The sequence below is a fragment of the Podarcis liolepis genome (genome assembly GCF_965112155.1).
Source record: "Podarcis liolepis genome assembly, chromosome: 16".
Classification (NCBI taxonomy): Eukaryota; Metazoa; Chordata; class Lepidosauria; order Squamata; family Lacertidae; genus Podarcis; species Podarcis liolepis.
The window spans coordinates 27324345-27341589 of record NC_139567.1 but is presented as its reverse complement, the minus strand read 5'-3'; the positions used below and the strand labels follow the sequence as shown (position 1 = coordinate 27341589).

The following is a 17245-nucleotide window of genomic DNA, read 5'->3' as shown; positions in this document are numbered from 1 at the left end:
ACCAAAGCAGGAACTGCAGTTTCAGTCCTCTCACCTTCCACCTGGCAATTGATATTTTTCCATGAATTGGCACAGATGAGGAACATGTTCACACGTCGTCATAATGCGCCACAACCACCAACATCTAAGACAGTCCACATGAAATCTTCTGGCCCTAGGACCTCACCTTCTGCATCATAAACCATTAGTCTTCTTGATGTACTGTGGCTGTTCACACACCGTAACTTGAAAGCACATTTCTCACCCCCATAAAGAATCCTGGGAACTTTAGTTCACCCCTTACATTCCCTCACAAACTACAGTTTCCAGGATTTCCCTTTTTGGGGCGGAGGAGGAAATGTTCTTTATCTGCTCTTCAGCTGAAGTGTGTATTTCTGCCCTTAATGATACAATTAAAAAGCGCTTTGCTTTCATGGGTCTGCCCGTTATCAGGTGCCTTTCGAGAGTCGGTGCTCTGCCGGATGGAGTTGACCTGCCCATTGTGTTTCTCTGCCCCTCCTTCGGCAAAGTCCTCATTCAACCTTTGCCAAAAAGTCTCCAAGTGCCCATTAAGGGGAGGTGTTTCCTGTTGACTTAGCAATTAATGACCTTTTCCTCGACTGCTCCCCTCTCCTTCCTCTTTACCCTTCCGTACTCGAAACACAAATACAAAAACTAAGGGGTGGCGAAAAGAGATCTGTGCAAATGCTACAGTGGGGGTAAGTTGACTGCACACAAGGGGAGGGCCAGGATTTCTTCCGGAGGCTTATTCTGATGTCCCCCCCCTCATAACACTATAACTTAGGGTTGCCGTCTTTGAGCTATTTTTATGGAAAATCCAGACACATGGCAACCCACTAACTCGTGAACATCCAATGGAGCTTAGGGTTGGAAGATTCAGGCCATTTTGGGTGCCCTGAAATAACGTGATTTGGGGCCAAGATCTTGTCCTGGAAAAACAACAATTTTTCATGGCCGCAGTCATTTGCGGCACCCAAAAATGGTGCGTTTTGGGGCAACATGAGAGCACATGTTGAACAGTATGCAAGTGTATTTTAGCAGATTCCTCCCCCCTCTTTTGTCACTGGGCCCTGGTGGGCTTTCCAGTAATAGACAACTGTGGCAGCAGTGGTGCTCCAAGCAGTTACCCACAATGCACTTGGTGCAGGGTTACTTGCAGCTATTTGGGGATGTTAAAATGGTGGCAAGACCCACATTCTTTGCACTGCTTGAAGTACCCAGTCAGAAATGTTTTTAAAAGGAGTGGGGGCTTAGGGTATAGGTGGGGAACCTCCAGCTCACAGTCTGAACATGACCCACTAGGCCAGAGTGGGAAAGGTCCAGCCTGCTGTAGGTATATTGATCCAATGGCATCAGGGATGGGTAAGCAGATTTTAGGACTACAACTCCTATCAGCCCCAGCCAGTGTGGCCAATGGTCAGGGATGATGGGAATCATAGTCTAAAAAATCTGGAATGTATCATGTTGACTTTCCCTGCAACACACACACACACACACACACACACACACACACACACACCCCACACACACCAGTGCATAATACCCATTAATAGGATTACATACCCTCCAGCGTTTCTCCGATGAAAATCAAGACACCCCGTTCCATAACGATATCTTTACTATTTATACCCCACATATCTTACTTGGTTGCCCCAGCCACTCTGGGCAGCTTCCAACATGTATAACAACATAATAAAACATTAAACATTTAAAAACTTCCCTATACAGGAATGGCTTGGGGGTCGGATAACTCCAGACCCTTCAACATTCCTTCAATGAAAATAGGGACACCCTAAGGAAAAACGGTTTCTCTAAATCAGGGATGTCCCTGAAAAATAGGGACACTTGGAGGGTCTGGGACATGAGTAGGCAAACTAAGGCCCGGGGGCCGGATCTGGCCCAATCGCCTTCTAAATACAGCCCGTAGACGGTCCGGGAATCAGCATGTTTTTACATGAGTAGAATGTGTCCTTTTATTTAAAATGCATCTCTGGGTTAATTGTGGGGCATAGAAATTCGTTCATATTTTTTTCCAAAATATAGTCCAGCCCCTGACAAGGCCTGCAGGACAGTGGACTGGCCCCCTGCTGAAAAAGTTTGCTGACCGCTGGTCTGGGATCAGCGTAACTGCAACCCTGTGCAGAGTTTTCTGGGTGTAAATTTCATTGAGCTCAGTTGAGCTTCCTTCTGACCTCGTATGTTAAACGCCCTGAGCTCTCACCTTTGGCCTTTAATTAGAAATACAGTGGTACCTTGGGTTACAGATGCTTCAGGTTACAGACTCCGCTAACCCAGAAATAGTACCTCGGGTTAAGAACTTTGCTTCAGGATGAGAACAGAAATTGCTCAGTGGCAGTGGGAGGCCCCATTAGCTAAAGTGGGGTCTCAGGTTAAGAACAGTTTCAGGTTAAGAACAGACTTCCGGAACGAATTAAGTTCTTAACCTGAGGTACCACTGTATTGACAACTTTGCAAAGAAGTGCTGTGGCATCTGAATATAGACTGCATTTTTAATCAAGGCATATATTGGCTAATATCTTGATCAGGTTCCTAAATTAAAGAGAGAGTTTAAAGATTTTCAAAAGTTTCATGCCAAGCAAGAAGGCCAGCTGTTTAAAGGACACAGGCAATGTTTTTCCTCCTAGACAAGGCCCCCCCCCTTGATTGATAGCAGAAAACAATTCTCAAAGTCGTAAAAGCTGGAATTACAGGCTGAAGAGCAAGGTTACGGACCCAACATAATTAAGAGTTAGTAAACAGTAAAATAAAACCATGTGCCTTAAACTTGAGCCACAGGACAAAAGGTCAAGAGCACATGGAAAACAAGCAACTGGCTGGAGAAGGGGGGGGGAAGTGTAAACAGGGGAAAAGGTTTTTTTTCCTATTTTATTTTGAGGCTGTAAACTGTTCCTTCCTTTTTACTTTGAGGAAGTTTAAATATGCTGGCTTAAATGTAATTATGCAAAGGATTTAAGAAATGCTAGATTTATCCTGAAATTAAGTCAGCCAGCCTAGCCCCCTGCCAGAAACGAGACGCCAATCGGGCGCTCATGATGGATGGCTGTCGGGCCTTTGTTTAAAGACCTCCAAAAGGAGATATTTCATTGATGATGCATGAGAATATGAACCCAAGGTCTCTGACATCTGTTCAAGATAAAAATTTAAAATTATTAACCATTTGTTTTAGAAGGCAATAGGGCAAGGGGGGCAAGAGGTGAGCTGGTAATTAAGATTCCTTGTTGAGACACATGTAAGATATATTAATACTTATTTGTCATTTATAGATGTAACAATATATAGCTCTTTGTGTTCCATATAAGGACAGGAGGATATGAGTGTATTTTTGTGATTGGTTATACCAATCAGCCAATAGGAATTTCAACCAGGCTGATGGGACAGAGGCAGCCACAGGAGGAACAAAGGGGGCTGGATTAAGGGAATATAAGTGCTGGCCATAATGGCAGGAGGCAGGCCAGAGCTTGGCAACCATATACCACTGTGCCTCTTATTTATTTGTCTGACAAATAAATTATTATTTTAATTTCTCTGTTGCTGCGTTGAATATTTCATTCCAGCTAAGCGTTAACCACAAGCAGGGTGCTACATTTTATGGTGCCTGCGACTCGGATCAGTGGTCTGCTGGAACGCAGCCCCTTCGCCTCACTGGACGGGGTACAAGAGAGAGGACAACTGTGCCTACCCAGCGCGCACTGGAAAAATTTTTTCCAGGGGAACGCAGCAGTCTCGTCTGTCTGATACCCTGCCCACTGACGGCGACGGACCGGGGGGACCAGAGAAATAAACAGGGAACCAGCTAAGGGTAAGTGCACTAAGGGGTTTTGGCCCTCCAATTAATTGGGAGGAAGAGAAGTCCTGATCAAACTTCTGCGTCTCAGTAAAGGGGAACTGAGTACGCTAGGTGGCTGGGTACATCAGATGGTGATCTGGTGTAGGGAAAGGGAAAGTTGGGAGGTAGAGTATGGTTGAAGTATCTGGCGCATTGCATGTGTGAGAAAGTACAATGTGTAGCTGACCTAAGTGTGGAGTGAGTACTACTTCGTTTACCAGTAAGGTGTGTGTGTGAGTGACTGAGTGGATACTTCACAGGGCCATACAATGGGAGTTGGGGGTTCAAAGGGGGGAAATACACCTCTTGAATGTATGTTAAATAATTTTAAGAAAGCCTTCTCAGGGGCATATGGAGTCAAAATGACGCCAGAACGCTTGAGAACGTTATGTGAACTAGAGTGGCCAAAAGAAAATACTGAATGGCCATCTCAAGGAACCTTTGATATAAATTTAGTAAGCAAACTTTGGTCTAACATCGCCAAAGAAACTGGAGGGTGCCCAGAACAATTTTCATATATAGATTCTTGGCTGAGCACATTAAATAAAAATCCTCCATGGATAAGGGAATGCAAAGTTCAACGATGCAAATTATTGGCTGTAAAAGCCAAAGCTAGGAAAGGAATCTTGCCAAATAAATTCAAACCCTCCACCAGTTGTATCCCCAAGGCAAGAAAGTGGAATGAATAATGGGGCTGGAGTCACAGAACTTGATTCCTTGATAGATTATGATAAATATCTTCAGGAGGCATTGGAGTCCTATAATGAAGCCCAAGCAGAAGTGGTTATTCCACCTGTGAGTCCCAGTAGAACTCCATCTACAGTCTCCTTTAGTGGAACAACTGATTGCCTACCCCAAACCCCTGTACATCCAAGTCCTAGAGAATTATTACAGAAGTTACAGGGAGACCTTAATCGGTCAGCAAGCAATACAGCCAGGCGTATAAAGCTGCTAAAAGAACGCCTTGGGACAGATACCATCCCCTATGATTTGAGGTCCCTAGAGCAAAGCGAAGAAAAAGGTCACATAGTAGCCCCTTTTAGAAGAGTATTTGATGCACTTGAGGAGCCTGTGCTGGTTAATGGGCAACCCGGACCAAGGCCACCTCGAACTTCGATCCTCCAGTACATTCCATTCACAACTACGGATCTGATGAATTGGAAAACACCCCATCTTTCGCAGAAAAACCTCAGGCTATGATGGACTTGGTGACCTCAATAGTAAATACTCATAGTCCTACTTGGACAGATTGTCGCCAGCTCCTGAATACTCTCTTCACCACTGAGGAAAGGAGAGACATAATTGAAAAGGCACAGATATATTTGCGTGAGCAGGCCAGAGTGGGAAATATTTATAATATTGACCGTCATCTCCAGGAAAACTTTCCCTTGGAAGATCCTAATTGGGATCCAAACAATGCAATTCACCTGGCCAGGCTTACCACCTATCGCCAGACGCTTGTGCAAGGTATCTGCAGGGCATGCCAGAAGCCCACTAATATGTCTAAAGTCTCAGGAGGGTAGACGTGTTACCCATAACACTGTTTCGTGTTCGGTGCACACCCACAAAAAGACTTAAGTTGTCACCTTTTGAGCTCCTGTATGGGAGGCCGCCCTCCTTTGTTCAGGATATTCCAACTGACCTCAAACAAATAGGAGACCATGTGACACAGGGATAAGTGCAATCTCTCTCCCGTGTTTTTGTCTCTCTCCCGTGTTTGTTTGTTTGTTTTTTATCTTAACAGGTGGGCCCTCGAGCGCACGCCGTGCAGCATTGCCAAGCCGATTCATCAGCTCCAGGCTGGCATAGCATATGGGTGAAAGAGTGGAAACGTGATCCACTTGCACCTAAGTGGCGTGGACCTTACACCGTCCTGCTCTCTATTCCAACAGCGGTGAAGGTAGCTGAGGTGACCCCCTGGATTCATCACTCCCGTTTGAAGAAGTCCGAAGGCAGTTGGACGTGCAAAGGTGACCCCTCTAATCCTTTAAAACTGACTCTCTCCAAAAACCCCTGTATCTAGCCCTACGGGGAACGGGCTAGGTCACGGGCAACATTAGACGACCGGCCTGCTGCAGCCACAAACCTGGAAGCTGGCTGACCTGCGCACGCCTGAAGCTTGAGGAGCGTCTGAACCAGAGACTGTGAGCGGGAAGATTCTCTTATACAATTGATTGACTGCCCCCTTGTGGAACAATTATCAGAGATATTACACATTGGGGATCCTTGGGATATATGTTTTGGTCTTGGTGGTTCCCCATTTCTGTCACTGGGGGAATTATATTGGGACTAATATTTATGCTATCACTATTACCAATACCATTAAATGCCATTGGTATGGTAAGCGAAATGCCACACCAAACAGGAGTACAGAATTTCCCCGGATGGAACTCAACTAAACCATTACGAGTTATACCTGTACAAGGGGAATTCTGTGTACATAAATCATCAGATGCAGCTGATTCTACCATGATAGGCTCTTCTCATTGTCCCTATACTTGGGATTATATTAAGAATACCTGGGCACACGATACTACCTATCGAACTCGGAATACCTTGCCCTGTGCACCTCCTTTTATTCATGCATGGAAAGTGGTATGGAACATAACTGTGACAGAAAAAGGCAATCTAACATACCGCACTGTGAACTCTCTACCTCTTTTGATATTTCGCCTTATGCACTCCACATACCAAAACCCTCAGACCCGATGGTTGTGGTGGATATGTGGAGAATGGGCATACAAGAAACTCCCTTCCAAATGGAGTGGGACTTGTTTCCTGGGATGGGTATTACCACCAATGTGGATTTTGCCCACTAGTATATTTCTCATATAGCAGGAGGAAGTACCCAAAGTTGGAGCGATACTGATGATTGGCCACCAGAGCGCATTATAGCCTATTATGATCCTGCCTCCTGGAATCCTGGTGAGCTCATACAAGGGGCACGGGATCCTATTTATAATCTAAACAGAATAATTCGATTGCAAGCAGTAGTGGAACTTGTAACCAATGCAACGGCCCAGAGTTTGAGACTTATTGCACAACAGTTGGATGAAAGTAGAGCCCCATTTTGCAGCTGAAAATGGGAATGGATTATGTACTTGCCAGGCAGGGAGGCCTGTGTGGAGTCTTGAACTTGACAGGGAATGCCTGTTGCTTTAACATTTCTGATAATGGTGAGGCAATCCGTGTGTTGGCCACAAAGATGGAGAATATAGCACATGTCCCAGTACAAACATGGGAAGGATGGGATATGGGATGGTTACCCAATGTCACAGGACTCAAAGGGATACTATTGTCTTGCTTGTTTTTCTTGACGGTAGTAGTAATGGTTTTATGTATGATGCCATGTATCATCTCATGTTTTAGGAGTACAATTAGCAAGATGATTTCGAATGAAACTCTACCTCATATCATGGCACTATATAGAGCTTTAACTCAGGAAGATCAAGCTATCAAGGACGCTTGGTAGCAAGGTCCTTGAGCTTGAAAGGGGGGATTGTGGCATCTGAATATAGACTGCATTTTTAATCAAGGCATATATTGGCTAATATCTTGATCAGGTTCCTAAATTAAAGAGAGAGTTTAAAGATTTTCAAAAGTTTCATGCCAAGCAAGAAGGCCAGCTGTTTAAAGGACACAGGCAATGTTTTTCCTCCTAGACAAGGCCCCCCCCCTTGATTGATAGCAGAAAACAATTCTCAAAGTCGTAAAAGCTGGAATTACAGGCTGAAGAGCAAGGTTACGGACCCAACATAATTAAGAGTTAGTAAACAGTAAAATAAAACCATGTGCCTTAAACTTGAGCCACAGGACAAAAGGTCAAGAGCACATGGAAAACAAGCAACTGGCTGGAGAAGGGGGGGGGAAGTGTAAACAGGGGAAAAGGTTTTTTTTCCTATTTTATTTTGAGGCTGTAAACTGTTCCTTCCTTTTTACTTTGAGGAAGTTTAAATATGCTGGCTTAAATGTAATTATGCAAAGGATTTAAGAAATGCTAGATTTATCCTGAAATTAAGTCAGCCAGCCTAGCCCCCTGCCAGAAACGAGACGCCAATCGGGCGCTCATGATGGATGGCTGTCGGGCCTTTGTTTAAAGACCTCCAAAAGGAGATATTTCATTGATGATGCATGAGAATATGAACCCAAGGTCTCTGACATCTGTTCAAGATAAAAATTTAAAATTATTAACCATTTGTTTTAGAAGGCAATAGGGCAAGGGGGGCAAGAGGTGAGCTGGTAATTAAGATTCCTTGTTGAGACACATGTAAGATATATTAATACTTATTTGTCATTTATAGATGTAACAATATATAGCTCTTTGTGTTCCATATAAGGACAGGAGGATATGAGTGTATTTTTGTGATTGGTTATACCAATCAGCCAATAGGAATTTCAACCAGGCTGATGGGACAGAGGCAGCCACAGGAGGAACAAAGGGGGCTGGATTAAGGGAATATAAGTGCTGGCCATAATGGCAGGAGGCAGGCCAGAGCTTGGTAACCATATACCACTGTGCCTCTTATTTATTTGTCTGACAAATAAATTATTATTTTAATTTCTCTGTTGCTGCGTTGAATATTTCATTCCAGCTAAGCGTTAACCACAAGCAGGGTGCTACAGTGCCACCACTGAAACTCTTCATTCAAAACTGTGTATCCCTTTCTACATCAAAAGAAAGGCCCAGCCTCTGCCTCATTCATCTCCTCATCCTCTGCTTTCCTCTATGCTAACCTCCCACCCAAAAAGGATAAAACTTGAAAGCCATGTTATCCCCTCATTCACTTGCTAGAGCCACGAGGATCCCTCAATGACCCCAGTGCTCTGGCAGATGACATCATCACTCTAATTCTGAGAAAGGTCCCAGAGGAGCCCCACTTGCCTCCATTCTCCCCCCTTTCCACCAATGATCCCCAGTGCTCTGGCAGATGACATCATCACTCTAATTCTGAGAAAGGTCCCGGAGGAGCCCTACTTGCCTCCATTCTCCCTCCTTTCCACCAATGATGGGAACGTCATTTTTGTCTCTGAAGGATCATCTGACATGCAACTCAAGAGGTACACACAATTAGGGCCCAGCACTCTTTCGGAGGAGACAGTTCCAATTAAAAAAACCACACGTCAAATATGCAATTACTGAATCAGCCCATTCAGCTATACTCATTCGTCCCCCCCCCCCCTTTTCCTTTTCCAGCAATAAACTGTCACGTCCCAGAATAAGGGAGAATCTTTTCAAACAAGGAACATCTGACTTTCTCTAAGTGAGTGAGGTGCTTCTGGGTGGGGAAGTTCTGTTAAGTCTCTGAAGTCCTTGAGCCCTGTAAGTGCAGCTGAATAAAATTCCCTCTTTTCATCCGCAAAGTACTGTTCATTCAAGTAACTGAGCTCATTAGCTAAATTCAACCATTCACTCGCTCTGAGTTGCTCAGAAAGCTTTTGTGGGTCACAGGTTTGGCCCAAAAGAGGCCTTGATGATGGCTGATGTGAGCACTAGCAACAGATCTCTAATTTTATGCGCTAGCAAGACAGGCTTGTGGGGTGGAGGGAAAGCTCTCTCTCAACCTCCTGGTAGACAGCCCCGTTGGTTTAGATTTCAGAAATGCATAAAATTCTTCAGCTGCAGCTGTCTCCCTGCCAAATCTTTAAATCAAAGCAGAAACCAGCTTGTCTGCAAGGACGGCTTCATTTACCATTAAACCATTTCAGGGCAATAAAAACAAGCATTGGTTTTGACTACGTGACTTATGTGCAAACGTGTTGCACAGGGGCGGGGAAGGCGGTCACCACAGGGTGTGTGTGTGAGAGTGGGGCAGGTGTCAAGGGGCACAGATTGCTGGCAGAAACTGGCCAACTTGATTTTATCAAACTATTCCCATGTGATTTGCACCAGCTGCCAGTTAATTTCTGGGCTCAATTCAAGGTGCTGTGGTTCACCTTGAAAACCTTTAATGGCTTGGGACCTGGGGCATCTTTTCCCCAGTGCTTTTGCCACCATTAGGCAGAGTGAGGCAAATGCCTCAGGTGGCAGATGCTGAGGGACAGCTCCCTGGCTGTAGTTTCTATTGGGGGACAGAGCTGGGTTTGCCACACAGCCCAACGCTGATCCTTCTGATGCAACAGAGTACACTGTGCCACTTCAAGTGCTGAAGGCACATTGAACCGCCTGTCCAGACAGCTTATGGATCAGTTCTGCTTTCCCCATATGTTTTCCCTTGCATGTTCTGATTGCCATCTGAGCCCCTGCTTCAAATCTCTTGGCCTCAGGGTGAAAGGCTGCTGTTAGCAACCAGTGGCAGGGCCTTTTGTGTTGTGGCACCTACCTTGCCAAGTGTGGGTTGTCAGGCTCCATCGCTATGCTGCTTCAGGTGATTGGAGAAGGCCTGGCACTACAGTGGTACCTCTAGTTACGAACTGAGTTCGTTCCGGAGGTCCGTTCTTAACCTGAAGCTGTTCTTAACTAGAGGCGTGCTTTCGCTAATGGGGCCTCTTGCTGCCACTGCGCCGCCGGCACACAATTTCCGTTCTCATCCTGGGGCAAAGTTCTCAACTCGAGGTAACTCTTCCAGGTTAGCGGAGTTTGCAACCTGAGGCATTTATAACTCGAGGTACCACTGTACTTTTAATGAAATGGTTGGTGCCCTGCTGTTTTTATTGTAATTACTGGTATGGTTTTAATAGATTTTAAGGTCGGCAGTTTGAATCTGCATGATGGGGTAAGCTCCCATTGCTCTGTCCCAGCTTCTTCCAACCTAGCAGTTCAATGGCATACCAGAGCAAATAGATAAATAGGTACCACGGTGGTGGGAAAGTAAACGGCATTTCTGTTCGCTCTGGCACTCATCATGGTTCTTCGTGTGCCAACAGCAGTTTAGACATCACCTGGAAAGCTGTCTGTGGACAAACGTCAACTCCCTCAGCCTGAAAAGCGAGATGAGCGCCGCAACCCCATAGTCGCCTTTGACTGGACTTAACCATCCAGGGGTCTTTTACCTTTACCTTTAATAGATTTTAATGTATTTATGTAGCTTTAAAAAAAACAATAAAACACTGATAGAATTAAAGCTACATAAATACATTAAAATCTGTTAAAGGTAAAGGACCTTTTGTTATTTCCCTGTGTTTTTAGCTGGTCTTATTTGATCTGTAAGCCACTTTGAGTCCTTGTCCAGGAAAAAGGTGGGGTGTAAATAAATATTTGATAATGATAATAATCATATAAGGGGATTGTGTATGTTTTATTCTGTTTTTATTACTTTTCATTAGCCGCCTCAAGTCTCTTTGGTAAAGTAGGTGGGATGGAACTTTTGAAAATAAATCAATAAAAATAAATCACTTCTCCTAGCAGAAAGCCTTTCAACCATGTGACTAGAATAATATTTAAGATGAATGAATGATTCATCTTCATGAAGGAATAATCCTGCTTTGATCAGGGCACAGGGATGGAACAGCAAGTCACAGGGGAGACCTTGGCAGGATGCAGTGCCCAAAGCGGTCATGTTTACATCCCTTTGATGATGGAACCTTATAGTCTCCTCTTCCATCTTGCATGCCTGTCCAGCAGACTGTCAAAACCTGCCTTTTCCTCCTCCCTGCTATCTGCTGCACATCCATAAACTTTATTTAACTGACCATGCACACCAGCTCAGATAAACTATGATGGGAATGTACAGCAATACACGCAATCAGACATCAACCACGAATAAAACAATACCTATTAACTGCCCCCTCTTTTTATCATGTCTTTAAAAGTCCTGAGCGCAGAAACAAACAATTTAAAAACACTAAATAAGCCTGATCTATAACCAGCTGTTGTCAGTGTTTAGGAAATACTTTACATCTTCCGAAAAGACTGCAGTCCTACAAACAACATGGGGGTTTGTGCCACTGAACTCAATATGGTTTATATATAGGATTGCATCACATGGTATAATCCCAAGATGCAGACGTCTTGTATTTTTTGAAGGGACGTTCTTAATTATTTCAGATTGCTTAATAAACGCCTCCTCTGCAGTTTTCAAATGGCTGACCTTTGTGTCTGTTTCAACTATGGATGGGAGTTAACCATTTTCAGTCTTGCATTTCTTTCTGTATATGCTTTGGCCAGCTCTCTCTGCTCTGTTTTGCAAGGAAAAGCAACAGACAGCATCCTCTCATTCCTCTGCTGATGTCAGCATACAAAGCTCATATGATGTTGCTAGTGATAAGAAGAGGTTACTGGAGGGTTGCGAATCCCATGGAGACTTTTTCACATCCACATGGATGCTTCCCTTACAATTCATTGCAGACAACTTGAAAATAATACTGAGCATTCATATAGCACTAGTTCCCCAGTGTTCTGGGGGGTGCTTTCAGGTGGGGAGAGGGTTTCTTACTGCAAATGGGTCCTTGAGATATTGCAGATGTGGCACTGGCAACAGCAGGTTTTTCCAATTGGATTTCCCCCAGGAAGAGAACATTGGGTGAAATGGAGGAGAAATACAAGCTGTTTCATTCATGCACAAGTTTAACATGGTGTGTGTGTGTGTGTGTGTGGGAGCAGCACAGTCCTGCAATGTTGGTGGGTCTGCCCCAATTGGAGGGGACCTGAGAAAATGCTTTCTGTGTCCACACGTAGGCAGTAAGCACTTGAGAAAGGCATTCTCATTGGCACAAAACAGATTATAACTTCTCAGCCGAATGCGATTTAGGTTGACAAAACAGTGTGGCACAGGGATGACATTGTGTGTGCAGCACCCCCGAAAGGTGCTTGCCTGCAGCACTGAATGCACATTATCACATAGTGTGTACCATATATATTTGTTTCATAAAATTTATACACTGCTTGTTTTTTGTTTAAAAAAACAACCAACCCCAAGAAACCAAAGCGTTTTACAATGAGGCATACAAAAGTTGAAACACTGAAACAGATTAAAATTACGTACCACAACTTTCTAAGCATCTGGACATGTTTCTAAGCATCTGGGCAGGAATGTTTTTATCAGGTGCGGAAAAGTATAGATGGAAGACACCTGCTAGATCTCAATAGGCAAGGAGTTCCAAAGAGCTAGAGCTGCCACACTAAATGATTGAGTTCTTACAAATGCAGAATAGGTATTGGGTGGCAGCTGCAACAGTGTCCTTTCCACTGATAGAAGTGGCTGAGTGGGTTATGGCAATGTTGTAGGCCGGGTGACTGGAGGCCCCTTCCTAGGGCCTAGCCAGACTTACACCGCCATGCCAGGAATGCACTGCGAGTTTATAACTTTCTTCTAGCAAGACTCCTCCCCTGGGCCTTAGACAAGCTGTGCATTGGCTTGCTCATGGAAACAGATGGATAGGTAGGCAGGTAAATAGAATCAAGGGCCTCATGAAGGTGCCGGACACACCTCTTTGCCGAGGGAATTCCATCATCAACACCCATCGGGAAGCACCCTCCAAACCCTGACAGACAGGAATATTGTCACAGTCCTCACAACAGTCCATGAAAGTCTGATCAGCAGAAAATTACGCCCATTTTTCTGATGAGGGGCTGAGGCTGTGTGAGCAAGAGAGGTTTTTCTAAGTCCGTCTCTGGACTTTGTAGGCGAGGCGACAGTCAAAGCCCAGGCCTTTGCAACTCAAGAATTGGCCTATTTCTTCGTGACTCCATACTGGCTGTTGTTAAACCACCTTCTTCTCCCAGGAGCTCAAGGCGGGGTACAAAGTGATTCTCCCCCCTCATTTAATCCCCACAACAACCCTGTGAGGTAGGTTAGGCCGAGAGGCAGTGACTGGCCCAAGGTCACCCAGTGAGCTTCGTGGCCACATGGGGGGATTTGAACCCTGTTCTCTGACAGTTCCATGGTGGTCACACTGTTCTGAGCTACACCTGCAAGGTCCTTTGTCTCTAGGCTGCAAGGTGTGTGTGAACACAAGTGTGAAAATAAAGAAGGAATATCTGCGGACGAAGGAACGAGGACAATGGAAAAGGTTATTTGTTCAATTGCAAGCGGCCGGTAACAGGCGGTGCTCAGAAGTGCACACAGAGTGCTTTCCAAGTAGGAAATGATAAGGCGAAGGCTAATGAAGAGAAGGGAGACGGAATGCAGCAGCCCAAGGCACTTTTTGGCACATTCGGAGTGCATCTTTCTTTGGAAAAAAACATACACGCACACACAAACATCCTTTTGGCTGGCTGTTTTGGCTTGTCAAGGCTTTCCTGGGGTTCAGGAAAACGCAGAAGATCTGGCCACAAACACAACAGCCCTGTGAAAAAAAGCAGAGTCAGTGGAACTGAGGAACTTCAATGAGAGAGGGGCTGCGCTGGAGTGGGGCGAAGGGGCTGCAGAGGAGGCAGGAAAAAGAACAGCAAACGCTGCAGATGGTCCCACTCTCTGAGCGAGAGAGAGAGAGGAAGCCCCATAATTGCAAAAGTCAGCTAAACTCGCTCTGGCTCTTTAAAACGCGAGGCGAGCGCGCCGCAGCGCGCTACTACGAGGCACCGGGCGAGCTGCAAGTGGCTGAGGGCAGGCCCAATAAGCGCCTTCAGCACCTCCCCTCGGAGAAAAAAGCAGCAGGCGAAGGAAAAGCAACTCTGGCTCCGAAGCCTTGATAAAAAAAAGAAAAGAAAAGGGACAGAAATTGGCACACGGCGGCGATGTATATAAAGCTCTCCTAGCAAGCGCGCTGCCTGTTTGCACAGCCAGGCACCGTCGAGGGGGGTGGTAGCAGGAGCGCGCCGGCCGCGATGCCTCGCTGAGTGAGTGAGCGGGCAGCGGGCTGCTCCCCGACGCGGAGGACCTGCAGTTGCCCCGGCCGGCCCGGTCCGCGCCCTCCCCGCCGCGCCATGCCGCTCCTCCTGCTCCTCCTCCGTCGGGGTGCCCTCTTGCTCTGCCTGACCGTCCTGCGAGGGTTGTGCGCCCCGGCGGAGACGGAACTGGTCACCCCCATTCGCCTGGACCCGTCCCCGGAGGGCGGCCGGCCGTATTTCCATGGCCCCCCCGAGGGCACCCCTGTCGGGCAAGGAGCCACCTTCCAGATCACGGCTTTCCACCAGGATTTCTACCTGCACCTGCGCCCCGACGCCCAGTTCCTGGCGCCCGCCTTTGCCACGCAGTACCTGGGCAGCGCCCCGACGGCGGGGGCGGCCGAGCAGGAGGGAGACCTGCGCCGCTGCTTCTACTCCGGGGACGTCAATGCGGACGCGGACTCTTTCGCGGCTCTGAGCCTCTGCGGAGGGCTGACGGGGGCTTTCGGCTACCGCGGCGCCGAGTACCTCATCCGCCCCGTCGAGAACAGCGGCGGGAACCGGGCGCTGTGGAGCGGCCCCGGGGAGCACCTGCTGCAGCGCCGGAGCGCGCCAGGTCCCGCCGTCCCGACTTCCCGCTGCGGCGTCGGCTCGGGCTGGAACCCGGCCATCCTGCAAGCCCTGGAGAAGTACAAGGGGGCCCCCGGGGCCCGACGGGGCCCCCGCAACGGGACGGGCCACGCGCCGCAGCCTCCACCGCCCCGGGCCAAGCGCTTCGTCTCCATCCCACGCTACGTGGAGACGCTGGTGGTGGCGGACGAGTCCATGGCCAAGTTCCATGGCGGCGACTTGCAGCACTACCTGCTGACCCTCATGGCCACGGCGGCGCGCCTCTACCGGCACCCCAGCATCCAGAACCCCATCCAGCTGGCCGTGGTCAAGTTCCTGGTCATCGGGCAGGACGACAAGGGGCCCAAGGTGACGAGCAATGCCGCCCTCAGCCTGCGCAACTTCTGCGCCTGGCAGAAGAAACTGAACAAGGGCAACGACAAGCACCCCGAGTACTGGGACACCGCCATCCTCTTCACGAAGCAGGTGGGTGGGGGCGATCTGACGGGGTGGGTTGACGGGTTGCCTCATGGCTCCTCCGGCTCGTCCCCCAGGGCAGGAGGACCAGGAGGTGCTGCCAAGCGGGGTGGGTGTGTCTCACCTCCACCCTAGTGGTCCCTGCAGGGGCGTCGAATGGGTCCTCGGAGGGAAGAGCCTTGAGGTTGGACGCCAGCGCGGGTGAGGCTGATTCCCTTCCTTGGCCAGCAGGAGGCGCTGTAACGATGGTGGTTTTTACTAATCCAACATTCTCTGTGTGTATGGTACCGGGTTCTGGTTTATCGCATCTGTATCCAGCCTTTTCCTCCAAGGAGCTCAAGGTGGCGAGAGTGGTTCTCCCCTCCATCATTTAACCCCCACAACCACCCTGCAAGGTAGGGTTGCTGTGAGGTGACTGGCCCAAGGTCAGGCACTGAGACTCATGACTTCTGTATTTGCGCACGTGTAAATGTGTAGTTGAATCCTGATCTCTTCCAGGTCCTAGTCTGACACTGTAATCTTCACAACGCCATGAGGTAGGTTAGGCTGAGAGACAGTGACTGGCTTACGGTCTCTCAGTGAGCTTCATGTGCTGAGTGAGAATTTGAACCCTGATCTCCCAAGGTGCTGGTTTGACACACTAACCACTGCACCACTCTTGACTCCTCCCGAAGCCCCATTAGTCCCCTTTCCCTTAGTCCAGTCTGGGGCCCTTCAGATGTTGTCAGATTACAGCTTTCATCGCCTCCTCACCCTTGACCATGCAGGGCAGGGGCTGCTAGGAGTTTTAGTCCACTGTTTCTAGGGCATCACGTTGAGGAAGGCTGCTGTGGCCTCAGTGACCTTCAGGCTACCATGTCCAGTACACACTTACTTAGGAATAAGCCCCATTTGTTTTCAACGGGTGGAGACTTCTTCCCAAATTAATTCAGGATTAGGTTGCACCTGCCCCGAATGAGCCACGAGAAGATGCCTGCCCAAATGAAAAGCAATAGCGCTTACTTGGCTGGTCACTTTCGGCTTTTCTGATTTTTCCAGAGAAGTGCAGGGAATCTGGGAAGCTGCTCTGATGCCGTTCTCCTTTGTTTAGCCCACTACACTGCTGCCTGCTTGGATTGGCAGTGCCTTTTGTGGGTCCCAGGCAAGTAAAGCCCTGATGTCTTAAGGAAGCTCCTAGTTATGATGGCTGCACTCTGCCTCCAGCATTCAGGTTTCCCCAGATAAGAATCCCGCTGGCCACTGAACCAGATGCTGGACTAGATTGGCATGATCCCTGAGCCAGCAGGGCTCACTTTTTATGTTCTGGTCTTTTTGCTGAAGCTGCCAGGGGGACGTGGGTTTGGGACCTTCTGCGTGGGATGAACGCAGTCCAGCCTTGCTCTCTGCCACCACCACCCCAATTGCTTGGTTGCATCTCAGAGGGGAGCACGTGGGTTGTGAGCTTGGCATACATGGAATTCCTTTTGAACAGCAGCCCAGAAAGAAATAAAAAAAGAGGGTAGAGAAAAAACACCCGTTGGCACAGTTTTTTTGCGAGGCCAGTAAATGGGTCAAGAGAGAGACATTCTTCAGGAAGAGTCATTTGTGACAAGAAGCTGCCCTTTGCC

The 17245-nt window shown here is 47.6% G+C and overlaps 1 protein-coding gene and 1 long non-coding RNA gene across 2 annotated transcripts in view; one reads left to right on the top strand and one right to left on the bottom strand.

Moving 5' to 3' along the window:
* The window catches only part of LOC310695334, a 524598-nt gene that overhangs the window by 51260 nt on the left and 456093 nt on the right, over positions 1–17245 (bottom strand). The window lies entirely within an intron of this gene.
* Positions 12703–17245, top strand: part of ADAMTS15 (ADAM metallopeptidase with thrombospondin type 1 motif 15) — a 42432-nt gene continuing 37889 nt past the window's right edge. The window contains exon 1 of the mRNA XM_083479126.1: positions 12703–15647. Coding sequence (XP_083335252.1) covers positions 14652–15647 — 996 coding nt within the window. The 5' untranslated portion in view covers positions 12703–14651. The remainder of the gene's footprint in view (positions 15648–17245) is intronic.